Here is a 14,879-nt window from a genome sequence, read left to right on the forward strand (position 1 = left end):
GAGACGGTTAAGGGGTAAGAAGGCTAGGCGGTAAATTTTCTGTGGTGGTCAACATCCTTGAAAGCTTTTTCCTATTAGCTACATGAGGCAAGTTCAGGAATTCAGTTGTTCATAGAAGTATTTGCCAAAACATTTTTTTTAAATGTTCAACATTGTTGATTAACCAGTGTGATCAGTAGATAAAAGTAGCAGGAAATATATATCATATGCAATGAAAAAACGATAAATTACCCGAGCCATGAAAAAATGTGTTAGAAAACATTGAAATTGATCATTGATTAAATGGATTTTTTTTATTTAAAAAAAAAACATCGCACGAATATCTGGGCTTGTTGAAAGGCTCAACGAGTGCAAGTCAAATTTCACTGTCTGACACCATCATGGAATCTGAATTCTTTTCGAACCTGTATATCACTGATAATAGCTTCAAACTCCTAAAATATTTGATATTCTGACGCTATCTAGAAATCCAAGATGGCGGCTAAGGTATTTCTTTTCAAACCTGTTTATTATAGTCAATCGCTTGAAACCCCCATAATGTGGGTATAATTTGAAAGTGCTAAACTAGAATTTCGTTATCTGACGCCATCTTGGAGTACAGTATGGCGGCTTCCACTTAACTTAAAAATGCTGTAAATCACTGAAAATGGCATGAAGTTTAATGAGATTTTCGACTATGAGCAGCATTATGAAGATCAGCCAAAGCGGTGGCGTCGGGTAGCCGAATTTGACTTCTACTCGTTTAGTCCTTTCGTCCAAAACCCATTTCAAGTGATTTTTAGTCGTCTTGGATTTAGTCGGCGGCGGTGGCGTCAGAAAGCAAAATTTAACTGCTTCTAGTTTAGCCCACATCCAATATCAATATTGTAGAGATTTCATGCTATTTAGGTGATTAACAGCGTTTCAAAATGCAGGGGAATCTTGGATTTTAAGGAAGCGTCAGATAGCGAAATTTGACAACTTCTAGTTTAGCCCTTTTATCCACTACCCATATTGTAGGGGGTTCATGAGATTTTCTTAGCTTAGCTTAGCCTAGCTTAGTTGACTACTCATTATTTACATAGTACTCTATGTAGTATGAATAGTAGTTGACTACTCATATCCACCTTAAATCATTGAACTTAAAGTGCTTAGATATGATATTTTATTTAAAACTTCAGATAAAATATTTGATAAAACTTTGTTCAACTTACGCACTTCATATTCCATGATCGCTGGCGTGGCTAAGCAGAACAAGTTCTACCTCGCCAATGGTTGCTACTCCGTGATTGATCGAGGCCATCAGCTCTACAAAGGCGAATACTTGTTGCCCGCTTCGCATGATACTCATTACACTACACAACCGATATAAAATACCCTCGCTGGTAATACGTTTCATTGGAAAGCTCAGTCCTGGTTCGCCAAGTTTGACTTATCAGAGAGCAACCGGAGTTTAAGTGGGACACATTCCCGATTCGACTGGTGTATTGCGGTCTCCTCGCAATTCCTACCCATTCTATTTACCTAGCACCCCCGCAGTGAAAAATTTTGGCCTCAAAAGGGTCGTGTGATTTCTCATAAAGCTACCGCATCCCAACCACTGGAGATAAGCTCCTTCCAAAGCCTATTCTCCAACAGGCACAAAACCCTATCAAAACAGTTTGTTTACAATGTTGTTTTCACAGAACTTAAGAGCATTCAAGTGAGTAGTATGCAATGGAGTATGGAGTATGTAATTATTTTTCAATTTTGTGATAATATATTGGAAATATTTGCACTTGTGTTTAACGTAGGTCTGGCAGCATTCTGGCGGTGTTAGCGAGTGTTGAGGGTGTTTTGGTAATCGATTGTCGCGGCTAAATAGTTGAGGTGGCTTTGGGCGGTGGTGACTAGCAGGAGGAGCAAGAAATATAAGATAACATTTTTGTAGCTATGTGACACAGGGATGCTAATGGAGAAAGCGATTGAAGTTATGTTTGCAAATTGATAACAATTGGGATTCGAAACGAGAGGGCGATGAACACTGTTTTAGGATGTCTGGTAGATCATTGTAGAGTTTACTTGCGAAGGAGATACTAGGTTTTTTCTCCCCAAATTCAGATTTCAGTATAAACAGGCGGATATGATTCGCATTTCTGGACAAGCGGTGGGAAGTTATTCTTTCGAAGCGCGTGTTGTAACCAGGGAAACAAATCGAACCGATCTGATAATGATAACTGGTTTATCACTTGTGTAACACTTAGCGATAAATTTGAAAAACTGATGACTTCTCATCCCTTTCCAATGCCGATCAAGATAACTCGTTCGAACTTTGCTCTAGTGGGCATCAGATTTCTTGATGTGCGCCCCGTGCAATTGTTGGTATTTTTTATGGTGCGTCTACCGCTCGGGCCGGCCCGGCACCTTGTGTGTCATCAAGCAATTGTTGGTATTTTTGGTATTTTTTGCTGGTGCATCTACCGATCGGTCGGTCCGGCCCGGCACCTTATGCGTCGTGAAGCAATTGTTGATATTTTTGGTATTTTTTGTTGGTGCGTCTACCGGTCGGGTCGGCCCGGCACCTTGTGCATCAAGCAATTGTTGGTGTCCTCCTTGGGTGCCAGCAAATTGTTGTTGCTTATCCTTAACGTTACAAGAGACGATAAATTTGAATCGGAAAGCACAACTTATCGGGAGCAAAATTGAAGTTGATAAGCACTAGGTATAGTGATCTTGAGGATGAAAATATCTCTCACGGGTGTTTTGATCGGCAAATTCTATCGGAGGATAACGATTTTTGGATTCCCTGGTTGTAACTCAACAACTTGTGAGGAGTATCCCTGTTGTCACTAGTTTGTGGGTGAATAGGGGGTTTCGAATTCCTGAGCATCCTGTATGCGAAGCACTGAATTGTCTATAACATATAACTGTTTTTGAGGGTATAGATACGGCTATCTAAATACAGCCTTAAAGGCTCCATTTTGCATAGTCTACAGCTCTCTTAAACGATTTTTGCAGGCTTTGTCCCATAGTGATACAAGGTATTGCAACCTCAAGTGAAACAATCCAAAGTATAGGGGAGAATGGGGATACTTGATCCTTTTTTATTATTTTCATCATATCTTTTGAAAATTGCAGATCGGCTTTTTTTGTATTTTCTGACAGCGTGTAATTTCAAGTTTATATGCTGCTAAAGTTAGAACGATACATGAACCCGTAAATGAACTAGAAGTGTTTTCGTGTGACCTAAAAAAATGTGATGTTGTGAAAGTTAAAGGAGACTTGATCCTTTATTAAAGAAGACTTGATCCTTTAATCAGGGTGCCCTAAGCTTTAGCAAAAATGATGCAAAATCTAACGATAAAAGTTTAATTGATTTCTTTTTTTTTTGGCGAAATTAGTTTTTCAGTTTTCATAGTTTATAAGTGTCAGACAAAAAGAACCCTGAAAGTTTGTCTTCCACCCTATTTTGATTGCATACTTAAAGGTGCAATTTTCTAATTTTGAGATAAAAGCACTTTTTAACAGTGAGCCACATCTATCCAGAAGAAAAATATATCTTTTTGGACTCGAGGAATCAAATCAATCCATAACATAATTTTTGGAAAAAAATTATTGAAAAAAATAAGAGTTTACTTTTGCTTTGAAAATATGGATTTGAGAAGTTCATATACTATAACGATTGACGTACTGGAATACATATTTTTATTATAATTTTTTCGTTTGGGAAACATTTTAAAGTGATAAAAAAAGAACTTCAAGTCACAATTTGTTAGATTTTTCAAACAAAGTACAATAACTCAAAAAATTAATATTTTAAATTTTTTGACATAACAGGTTTATTGTTTTCTTCTATTTGGCAAATTTTTTTAGAACATTTGATCTATGTAATATATTCCAGTTTCGAGATATAGCTGAGGAATCAAGTATCCCTAGGGATCAAGAATCCCCGTTCTCCTCATAAGCCAGTGAATGGGAATGAAAGCAGGATTGGAGCCAATGCTCTTTGAAGTGCTCTATGTGGGCTGTCCAGCTAAAGATATCGTCTAAATGTAATCCTAAATATTTAAACTCTCGTACACGTTCAATTACCGTGAAGGGCATCCAAATCATGTCCAATCCATTCCACTATCTGAAAGGGGTTGACATTGTTGTACGAAATTAAGGTATCGTCGGCAAAGGCGGAACTTCGCCGTACATGTTCATCGGCGAGAGATCGCTGAAAAACCACGAACTTCTCATTTTACGAAAAATCAGAAAGTATAAAGTTTCTAGTTATAGCTGATTCTATAGCATCGAAAAAAATCAGTTCAGGTCATATAGAACCTGACCGAGAAGGAAGGTTAAGTGTGGTGTCCAAAAGTTGTAGTTTTATTTACTTAGTTCAGGTTTTATAACAACACAACTGTAGGATTTCGCCTAGTTTCAAAATAGTTATTTATGCAATACGTTACCAAAAGTAGATTTTTTCAGCGCGAGTCGTAATTTATAATTACGTCGTGAGATGAGAAAATCGACCCTGTTTTGAAAACTGTATCGAATAGTACTAATTTTTGGTATATTTTTATCGATAAAAAAGCAGCTCTTTTCAAAACCCAATTTCGTAACAAATAACAAACATTCCAGTACGGAGTTGCAAAAAAAATGTGTTTAAAATAGAATGCAATTTAAAGTTAACTGCCCTAATTTAAAATTTGTTTCAACTCAAAATCAGTCTATTAAAACCACCGAATCTTGAAAAATCCATTAAACAATCTAAAAAATCTCATCTTTGATGAGCTTTTGTCATTTTTATTGAGTTTTTTTAAAAGATGTTTAACTTTAAAATTTCCAACATACATGCCTCTATATCGAAAAAAAAATTACTCATTGACATTTGGCTAACCATATTAAATCGGCTTTGAATTCATTTCTTTTCAGTGATCACGAATATGAACCTGTTGGAGAGCCGATTGAAAAAGATGCTGCAACTCAGGGTGCAGCAGCAGGTTTGGCTCCACCCGGCAACAACCAGCAGCGAAAACCGTCCAACGCTTCTCTGCGCGCAACGGGAGAAGAAGTGGACACAGTTAGCATGGCGGAACTGCAACGCGACATCGAAGACCATCTTTTCACCCGTCAAAGCGAGGAAGAGGCAGCCGAAGCAGTGGAAACCGGACCAGAGAAAACTAGCAAAATGAAAGCTGTTATGACAAGAGCACAAGAAAGTGGAAAGAAAGCAATGGCGATGGCACAGGAAAGCAGCAAAATGGCAATGTCGCGAGCTCAAGAAGGGGGCAAGAGCTTACACCAAAAGCTTCGCAAACAAACCGATAAATTTAAAACCAAAATGTCAACTATCAACGTCAAAAAAGATAAGGATGCTGCTCCACTGGCCAGTCCAGAGATTGTGACTACACCAGAAATAGAAAAACTTGATTTTACAATTGCTGAACCGAAAGAAGAAAATGAAACAGAACAAACTGAGCCAACTGAACCAACATCGGACAATGCAGAAGCTGCTACCCAACAGCCATCTGCTGAAGGCAATGGCACAGCAAAGAGACGCTTCAAAACAGCCGAGTTTGCGAAGCTGAAAAATATTCACATGCCCAAGCTTCAAAAGCCAGAATTTAAGCGACCTGATTTTAGTAAAATGTCTCTAGGTAAGGGTACCAAAATCAAACGCCCAGAAATACCAAAATTCTTAACGGAAAAACCAGACTTTTCAAAGCTTAAAATGCCTCAAAAGATAGGAGCCATCAAATTGCAGCGTAGCAAGTCGATGAAAGAATCATCCCCATTGGCTAATGCAAGTGCTGCTTCCCCATCTGACCTGGAAACACCCTCGGTTATGGGCGAAGATGGCACGAAAAAGAAAATCAATTACACCGATTTCAGCACATATCCACGCTTTTTGGATAAATTCAAGCGACAAAAATCTGCACCAGGCAACGCAAGTGTAAAAGCTGCAACTCCTCCTCCACTGGAATTCACAAAGACGACAAGAACTACAAGACCAAAAGGTCCCTCATTCATATCCCGGTGGGCTGAAAAATCTTCCGAAGACACTGGTAGCAATCGATTCTTTTCCGGTAGCGAAATGGGTGAACGAGAAGGATCAGTCGAAAGAAGAATGCGTCAACGCTTGGAACAAGCAGATTTCGACATCCCGGAGCTGCCGGTCACTGCTGAGCAGAAACAATTGGAGGAATACGATAAGGAAAACCGAGAAATTCATCTACTCTCGGCAGCTCGTCATGACGAATTCTTAAAACGTAAACCTCCTATGGAACGGCAGGAATCTGATCTGGCGTCTGAAGAAGAGAAACAATTCTGGGCTAGCTCGCTAGGTCAGAAAATTCGGCACAACATCGATATGAATAGTAACGATTTCGATTTTCTCGATGAAGAAGACCGCTTACGAACAGCACGTGAGAATGAAACCTTAGGTCTGAGCGAACGAGATCGTGCTAGGTTCTTGGGAGAAAACACAGAACAATCGGAGAGAGACTATGACATGCGATCTACAACTCCTTACTCTAACAAAGAGTGCCAATCATCTGGCGGAAGCTCCGGTATACGACGACGAAAAGGTGTGTTAGAAGAAATTGACGATGACGAATTTTTCCTGCGCCAAAAGGGAATATCGAAGGACAACATTCAAATGGGCGAATATATAAGCACCGCCATTAAGGAAGGCTTAAGTACACCAAAGAACGCGCTAGCCGAAATGGGACGATATGATTCGTACTACGACGAAGATATGGACGCTAGCGAAAGAATGAGTGCAAGCGGTCTTCGTTATTATCAACCAAGCTTCGAATCCGATGATGTCTCTAACAAACAGAGCTTCACTGATGAATTCCAAAGAAATGCAGAATTTTTCAAGACTTTTCCACCAGATCGCCCATCAAGAAAACATAAAAAATCGTACAATGAAGAACATGACGATGATCAACAGAAGGTCCCTTATGAATCTCGCCAACAGGATGACCCTGATGTAGCTTTCTATCATTCAGATCGTAAGTATAACGACGATAAATTGCAAACACCGTTCGAAAAGGAACAGCAGTACATTGATGACGAATCTGCTGGCAATGGATTCACACGTACGGGAACTGCCGTACCTCCAACACCACCAAGACGCCGCAAGAAGCGCTTCCGTGATGTTACTCCATCGGTATTAGAACCTTTCGGCGAAGGTTTGACTACAAAACCCATTTACAATAGCTTTACCATTGGACCCGAAACGGTACATATCATTTTTATTCACTGATGTCTTATAGTAGGGCGAATACCGTTTTGATACTTGAAACCGTCTTACATTTTAGCACTTATATCGCGCTGATGTTCCACTGGCCCAGGAAGAAAGTTTCACCACACCTCTACCGACTCCAAGAAGGTCACTTTCACGCTCTCAAATGTCTAAAACCTTTGATGACGACCGCACTTCTCGTGGAGCTGAGTCCTTCATTTTCGGAGCGGATGACAATGCTCTGGTTAAAAACTCTCTCGATATGTCGGAATCGAATGGGTGAGTAGAAACTTTACCAAATATTCTTCATCAACTAAACGAAGTGATTTTCTTTTATTTATTTGGATTGAAAGCTATGCGACTGTAAGGAAAGAACCTCCGCCACGTCCTCCAGCTCCGATTCGCCGTAGACGATCTACGCGTTCACTAACGGATCAACGCCAATTCAACACGCTGCCCAACTTCCACTCGGTTTCTCCCATGAGACCATCGCGCAATTATAGCACAATTAGTCCTAACAGGCCACCAAGAGGTAGATCAATCAGCAGTTTGAATGACAATCAATTGTAAGTACAAAAGTTAACCACAATAGATGATATTGATCTAAATACTTTTATTCTTTTTATTTAAGAAACACAACGATTATCAGCAAGGAGGATCTTACACAATACGAATATATCGAAGATACCGAAAACAATGCGAAAGTGCACCAAACTTTACAATCCGGAGCGATAGTGAATAAAATGAAAGACAGACCTTTGCCACCACCGCCGCGTCCTCCGAGGGAACATAAGAAGCCTCGAAAACCTGAACCGGACGACGATAGGTATGATTTCGATGGCGGTGCCGAACGTATTTCCAGCTTTGGAGCAATCGAACCGAGAACAGTAGAAGAAGTGGAAATAGCGATTCAAACTGATCCTGTCTCAGAGGATTTCGAATTGGATGCCGAAGTTTCGGAAACCATAGGCATCGCAGACGAAGCTGAAAAGCCACTGAAGACGCTGCAGGACATTTTAAGAGAAGAGCAACAAGCGGAAATAGATCGCGCACGGCAGTTGGCAGAAGCAAATAATTTAATGAGAGACATTCAAAAGTTTAGAGATTCCACGTCATCGCTTTCACTGCAAGGAAGTCGGCCGGAAACACCTTCGGGAATACTTCTTGAAAGACGAGTGTCGACACCTTCATTCAATGGACGTTCTAATAACATTTTACTTCGGCCGTTAAGTATCGAAGATCTGACGGAAGCTGATCTTGCTAACGCTGAGGATGACAAATATATCGCAGAATTAGTTAATAAGTATGTTTCTGAAGAAAAAGTTCCAGAAGTGAAAAGAGCTGTGAACAAGGTTGAGGCTGACTCTGGTGAGAAGATGGAACAATCTAGACTACAGCAGATCGAATCCATGATAGTGCAGGATAACGTGGTGAGGGTAGAAGCTCCCATAGTCCGTTCAGACCCAACAGCTCCACCAAGAAGAAGATCGCTTGTAGCGTCTAACACAGATTTGCCACGAAGTGTTGAAATTCCTTCAAATGTAATTGAGGAAATTGTAGAGCGACTGAGAACAAATGAACAACAACACATTGCTGAATTGCATCAATTACATCTACAACAGTTGGAAGATCTCAAGAAACAACAGGAAGAACAGAAGCATCTGCAAGAGCAAAAACTTGAAGAACAACAAAGACAAGTGCTCGAACAACAAAACCAACAACTGCACGAAACACAACAGCTCAAAGAACAAATTCTACTTCAACAAGAACAGCAGAAAGCACTTTTACAGCAACAACAGCAACAGCAGCAGCAACTATTGATAGCACAACAGCAACAACAAATTCTACTTCAGCAACAGGAAAAAGAGAGAGAATTGCAACGAGAACGAGAGCGTGAACTTTTGAGAGAACGAGAGATCGAACTAGAGAAAGCAAGAGAACGCGAAAGAGAACTCCACCATGCCCGTGAGTTGGAACTTCAAAGGGCTCGCGAACTCGAACAGCAACGTGCTAAAGAACTAGAACAACAAAGATTGCGTGAGATGGAACTTCAGCGAGCGATAGAGATCGAACATCAAAGGTTAAGGGAACTCGAATTGCAAAGAGCGCAAGAAGCTGAAATGCAACGTGCCCGTGAAGCCGAACTCATGCGCGCAAGAGAAGCAGAACTGCAAAGAGCAAGAGAAATGGAACTACAAAGAGCACGAGATGCTGAACTCCACAGAATACGTGAGGCAGAATTGTTAAAATCTAAAGAATTGGAACTTTTGAAAATTCAAGAAGCAAAACAAGATATCCAAAGGGAACGAACAACTGATCCAGCAGCACAAGAAGAAACTGTTGACGCGGTACTCAAGGAAACGGTTGATGCGGTGTTGAAGCTCAAAGAAGTTACCGAAGAAATAGCGGTTGAAATAACCGAAGCTTCCGAAGCTGTTCAGGAACCATCGAAGACTGGCACTATTCCGAAGGAACCCGTCAAAGAAACGGCGCCAGCTCGACCTCCTCCACCACGGATAAGTCCTCAGATAAGCCCAGATGCGACAGCATACCCTGAATACGTACCATACACCCTTCCTCCGCAGCCTTACTATCCTGTGCGAAACTTCTCGGACGATGAAGCGGCATTCCCACAAGCACCTCAACGACGTCGAAGACATCATCGCTCTCGAAGAGATTCCACATCGGAGGAAGAGTTCCAACGAGAGCAACGAAAACAGCGCCACGGTACACGTTCACCTGAACCTTCTATCCCATCCCTCAGCGGGCAACTTATTCGTGCGTGTGGATCATCGATCATGCAAACAGGTGACGACCTGATGACTATACTGAGGGCCAGCAGTAAAGATGAGAACAAACGCGATCTTCACATAGCACTGATAATACTTATTGTCATTGTTGCTGGTCTGATGGCGCTTGGTATGAGCGGAGAAAAATCTGTCCACCATCACCATTGGGATTATTTCAATCCACCTGGGAACGCTAAATAAAGATATCTGAGTGAATGTGATACGGTCAACTGCTCCTATTCAGCATCCTACATTCTAAGGCGTTTTCGCTAGGTTCTGGAATTTAGAGGAGGAAATTTTACTGATGAATAGAGATCGAATATATCTACTAAAAATAATCTCCTATTTGTTGAATTGTGTGGAATTCTTTTTTCTTTTAATTTAATTCTAAATCACTTTCAGCCATCTGCATTTGAGCGTTTGCTATTGAGCTATAGAGAATACGAATTACAAAGCTATATTAACATTTTACGGTACTCAGCCAACAGTAGAAGCAAATTTTATTTAATGCACGTCGTTAAAGTTTCTAGCACATTAGACACATTCAAGTAATTTCTAGTAGAAACATTACACCAATGGAAACCAACGATGGCTATTTTGTTCAAGATTGTAAAGTAGGTCAACATGAAGTCCGAGCTCTAGTTAGTGGATTCGGACAATCGCGAGTTTCGGTGCTAGTCAGGTAATGTGTAGATAGGTTGCAGCCAGAAGATCGGATTAAATTTTCCACTATTCGTCGTTATCAATGATTTGGTTTTGTAGCATAATTTCAATATTAGACAAATAAACGAATGAAAATCAAATGAACTGTTTTTTGTAGAGCAGACTTTGGGTTTGGGTTCCTTTTTAAAAGGTTTGGTTTAAAACTAATCCTTGACCTTGATTTTTTTTAAATTTTTGCAGAATTTCAAAATAAAATCCAAAGTAAATGGAGTAGGAAGAGTAGGCGTTTGCTGAATTGTCAAGATTTGTTTTTAGGCTGTAATTTTTTTCCAAAAATTAAAATGAAAATTACATATATTTTTAAGATTTTTTCATTCAAATTCGGTGAAATTGATGGTGGTGCGGAAGTCAAATCGATTGTTGAGTGAAAGAAAATTACGGGTAGTCTGGTGAAGAGTTGTTCTATCTGATTTGGTTTGGAAATATTTAAATTCAGCGGCTGATGCGCTGTTGCTGTAAAAAAAATGATGAGCTAGATAATTTATATTTGGTCTGTATTTTATGAACATCTACAGTTGCTGTAATTAAATGATAAATAATCAGTAGTTGTAAATCAAAGTTGGGCGTTAAGTTCGATGATTTAAGCACTGATAAACTGATATAACTCTGCACCACATTTCCATCAACCAAAGGTTCGTGTCTTAACTGCTTAGTAAGTGATTAATACACTGTGTTACGTAGTGGATATTTTACCTCTTTAATCTCAATAGTCGCGAATATTACTACCAGCACTTTTGCATCATCTGCGAATGCAGATGTGCTAGCAGCCAAGATACTTTGCCCGGACTCTTACCCCAGGGGGGGACAATTTTGTTTTCACGCTCTACTGAGGGAAGAAGCAAACTGGCAATATCGTTGGGAATATAGGTCGGCTCATTGAAAATCAATGCAAGCGCATTTCAATCCCAAAGATCTCAAAGGATTCAATAAAGTACAACGACTTACCAACGAATTGCCAACTACGTCTTCCGGGTGTCCAAACATAGGCCGCCGGATTGCCTCTTCAGTCAGACAGGGGTTAGTTTTGAATCACCACACTTCCGTCGACTCCCGATACTATTACGAAGGCTATCGTTTTTCAACTCGCAATGTACTACGGCGACAATTCCAAACCATGGCGATTTTCTACTTCCGTTACAACTCTATATAGCTACGACTCTTTAGCAACATCCGACTCATCAAAAGGTTCCAGGAATAGAGAGCTGGCTCATGTCTTGCCAGCTTTCAGGAAAACTTTTCCCACCGCCCTTCTTCTGAGGTTTTCCTCAAACCCAATGCCCAGACAATGCAAAAAAGACGCGCGAGTAGTTTAAGCATTTTTTTGGTGGTCGTAGTCGACCATCCCTTAGTTAGCCATTGCGCTTTAAGGACGCCCTCTCGATCTTAGGTCAAGAAGCGTCGCTTACACTGAGTAAATCTAGATCTTCAAAGAGTTTCACTAAAATTACTAACGATATTGCCAATAAGCTTCGGGAGCATTTGTTGCCACGCAACAACTGATTGTGATGGGGCGCTAGCATTCAAAAATTACTCTAAGTGTTCTAATGACACGTAGAAAAATAAATAGAAATTTCATTATCTACCAAGCATTTGTAGCCTGCTTCAATTTTTCTGCGTGCAAAAGTATAAGTTGCTATGGTGTTCAATTTTTGTTATGTTTTCCTCCCAGTGAAAAAATGTCCCGATGGTTGATATGTACTAGATTCATTGAACTTTGAAATTTGAGGAACCAAATTTGAAACGTGCCTACATATGAAAATCAATTCTTCATATTTATAAAAAAAACTATTCTAATTAAAAGGATATTCAAGTTTAAAAAATAATTTCATAATATAATTGTATTAAAGTTTAACAGTGTTTGAGAACAAGTTTAAGCAAATGAAAAAAGTTATAGATTTAAAGGCTTTCAAAGCGAAAATGTTCTTTATCTTATTGAGGAAAAAATCGCAGTTCTTTAAAAAAAGGATCTTCTGGTGAATGATTTAGTCTAGACATTTTACTAGAGAATATACTTTTTAGATAGTCTAAAATTTCTTCAAATTTCCCCTTTGGATAAAATTTTCAAAAGATCATACACTCTTCTTTAAAAAGAATGGAATTGATCCGATACATTGAAACTAAAATTTTAACTAACTGAGTTACATAACTCTTCATAAAAAATATTTTCGAATTGTCAAATGAAAATTTAATGATTTACACAAAAATCGAAATTAAGCTACTGGTATCATTACACGATCGGGAAACGAAGCTTAGGGAATGATGGGCTAGTTGGCGCCAGAAGCTCTGGACGATGGATATTTTTCTCCTATGCAGGGGTAGTTATATCAGCTTATCAGTGATTTAAGGAAGGTGCAGTTGGTTGCAAGGTAAGATGATAATAATGAAAACAAAATTAGCTCAACTCTATTATTGGGGATTAGTGGAGGGTAGGACAGTGTGGGAAGCACTTTTTGACCACCGTGCGGAACAGACGGAAAATAGAATGCATTAAAGGAAAAAAAAACATTGAAAATGCTAGATGTTTATGCCCATGGTCGCTGATATGTTGGAAAAAGTTTGTTTTGATAGAATGGTGAATTTCCCATTTTGAAGACAGACAGTTTGTTATAGAAATGATAGCATAAAGAGTCGGTGCAAGAATTTCTTTGTGACCGTGAAAATTGTTTATTGTGACTTGCAAGAGAATTGTAATACCTACATTTCAATTGGTAAATCGTATGAGTTATTGATAACAGTTTTTCTAGTAGGTCCGATTATCGTTCCAATCCAACTGTTTTTGTTCGACTTCTTGGGTCTTGACTTGATGACCAACTAATGAAAGACGTACCGTGAGTAGATGTAAAATACGAACAAAAATGTATAACTTCAGATAAAATCAGTAATTCGAATAGGTTGATGACTGAGAACTGAGAAAACTGTTTATTGACAACATAAGTACAGTCCCCCCACAATCATGGGTCACACACAATCATTAGTCACCGAGCATTTGAACAGCTGATTGCCGCTGAACAGAATGAAATTATTTTATATTATATTTTTTTAATTTATCGATAGTATCATCAAAATGCATTAAAAATATTATGTGTGCGCTTGATAACAGAAAATCGCTGTTTGAATAGTTTTTGTCATACGTTAACTATTACCTGTTGAACTATCGCACAAATTTCCAATGTTATAAGGTTGACATCTTGAACCATTAAGCCCCTTATTCGGGTATTTCAAAAATTCCAACAAAATAAACAAAGGACGAGTTAACATTTTACAAAAGAAACAGAGCGAATAAAATGCGAAATTTAAATAATATTTGCAAAATAAAATTGACCCATAATTGTTACAGCATCTACCAAATTTCACACAATCATGGGTCGCTTTTTTGCTAGCAAAGCAAAACATTTCTTGGTTGCTATAGCTCTACCCAAATGCCCCTGGAATTTATACTATCAAAGAATGCCCCTGAATGTTTGCCGGAAACATGATGATTTCCATGTTGATTTTCGGGTGTTGCCATGGACTTCTATGTGACTAATAATTGTGAGCAATTTGACTAATAATTGTTACGGTCTTCAATATTGACCCATAATTGTGGTTTTGAAAAACGTTCACTGTTTCGGTAAAATATGTAATTTTTAAACAAGATTTCAATGAAAAACATATTTGAACTCAAAGAGGAAGCATTTAATGACTGAAATTTATTCAATGCTTGATATTTGGTCTACTAACACCCGAATAAACGAACATTCTGCGGTGGAGGGATACGTTAAGTGACTAATGATTGTGGGGGGACTGTACATCCCATCCGGAACTTACCGTAAGTCGATTTTACTTTGTACAATAGAGCAGAATATGGATTGTATATTACAAAGACTGGAAATACATTAAAAAAAATTGTGGTGTTGGATTGAAGAATGGTAGAATCAGAAAGAAACTTGTATTTTAAGTTAATGTAGTAGACATCTAAAATTTTATTATTAATACCACTCAATAAATTGTAGCTTCAAATTGTCCTAACGATAAACTTTGAGGATTTGTTTACTGAGCCCATCTTCCGGAATCTAAAGGGTTATACGGTCAAAATTTGGTCAAGGGAAAACGCGTGTAAATCGGTGAAATCGTTTATTTAAAAAATCAAATTAAATTTCTTTTTCAAGTTTAATTAGCCGAAAGTTTCGAAA

General features: G+C 38.9%; 1 protein-coding gene across 7 annotated transcripts in view; it reads left to right on the top strand.

Moving 5' to 3' along the window:
* Positions 1-10,787, top strand: part of LOC129758040 (trichohyalin) — a 97,559-nt gene extending 86,772 nt beyond the window's left edge. For all 7 annotated transcript variants that reach the window (XM_055755462.1, XM_055755461.1, XM_055755458.1 and 4 more), the window contains 4 exons: positions 4,879-7,192; positions 7,272-7,474; positions 7,549-7,761; positions 7,827-10,787. In XM_055755462.1, the coding sequence (XP_055611437.1) occupies positions 4,879-7,192; positions 7,272-7,474; positions 7,549-7,761; positions 7,827-10,185 (5,089 nt within the window). In that variant the 3' untranslated portion in view covers positions 10,186-10,787. The remainder of the gene's footprint in view (positions 1-4,878; positions 7,193-7,271; positions 7,475-7,548; positions 7,762-7,826) is intronic.
* The last annotated feature ends 4,092 nt before the right edge of the window (positions 10,788-14,879 follow it).

Source organism: Uranotaenia lowii, chromosome 3 (assembly GCF_029784155.1).
Source record: "Uranotaenia lowii strain MFRU-FL chromosome 3, ASM2978415v1, whole genome shotgun sequence".
Taxonomy (NCBI): domain Eukaryota; kingdom Metazoa; phylum Arthropoda; class Insecta; order Diptera; family Culicidae; genus Uranotaenia; species Uranotaenia lowii.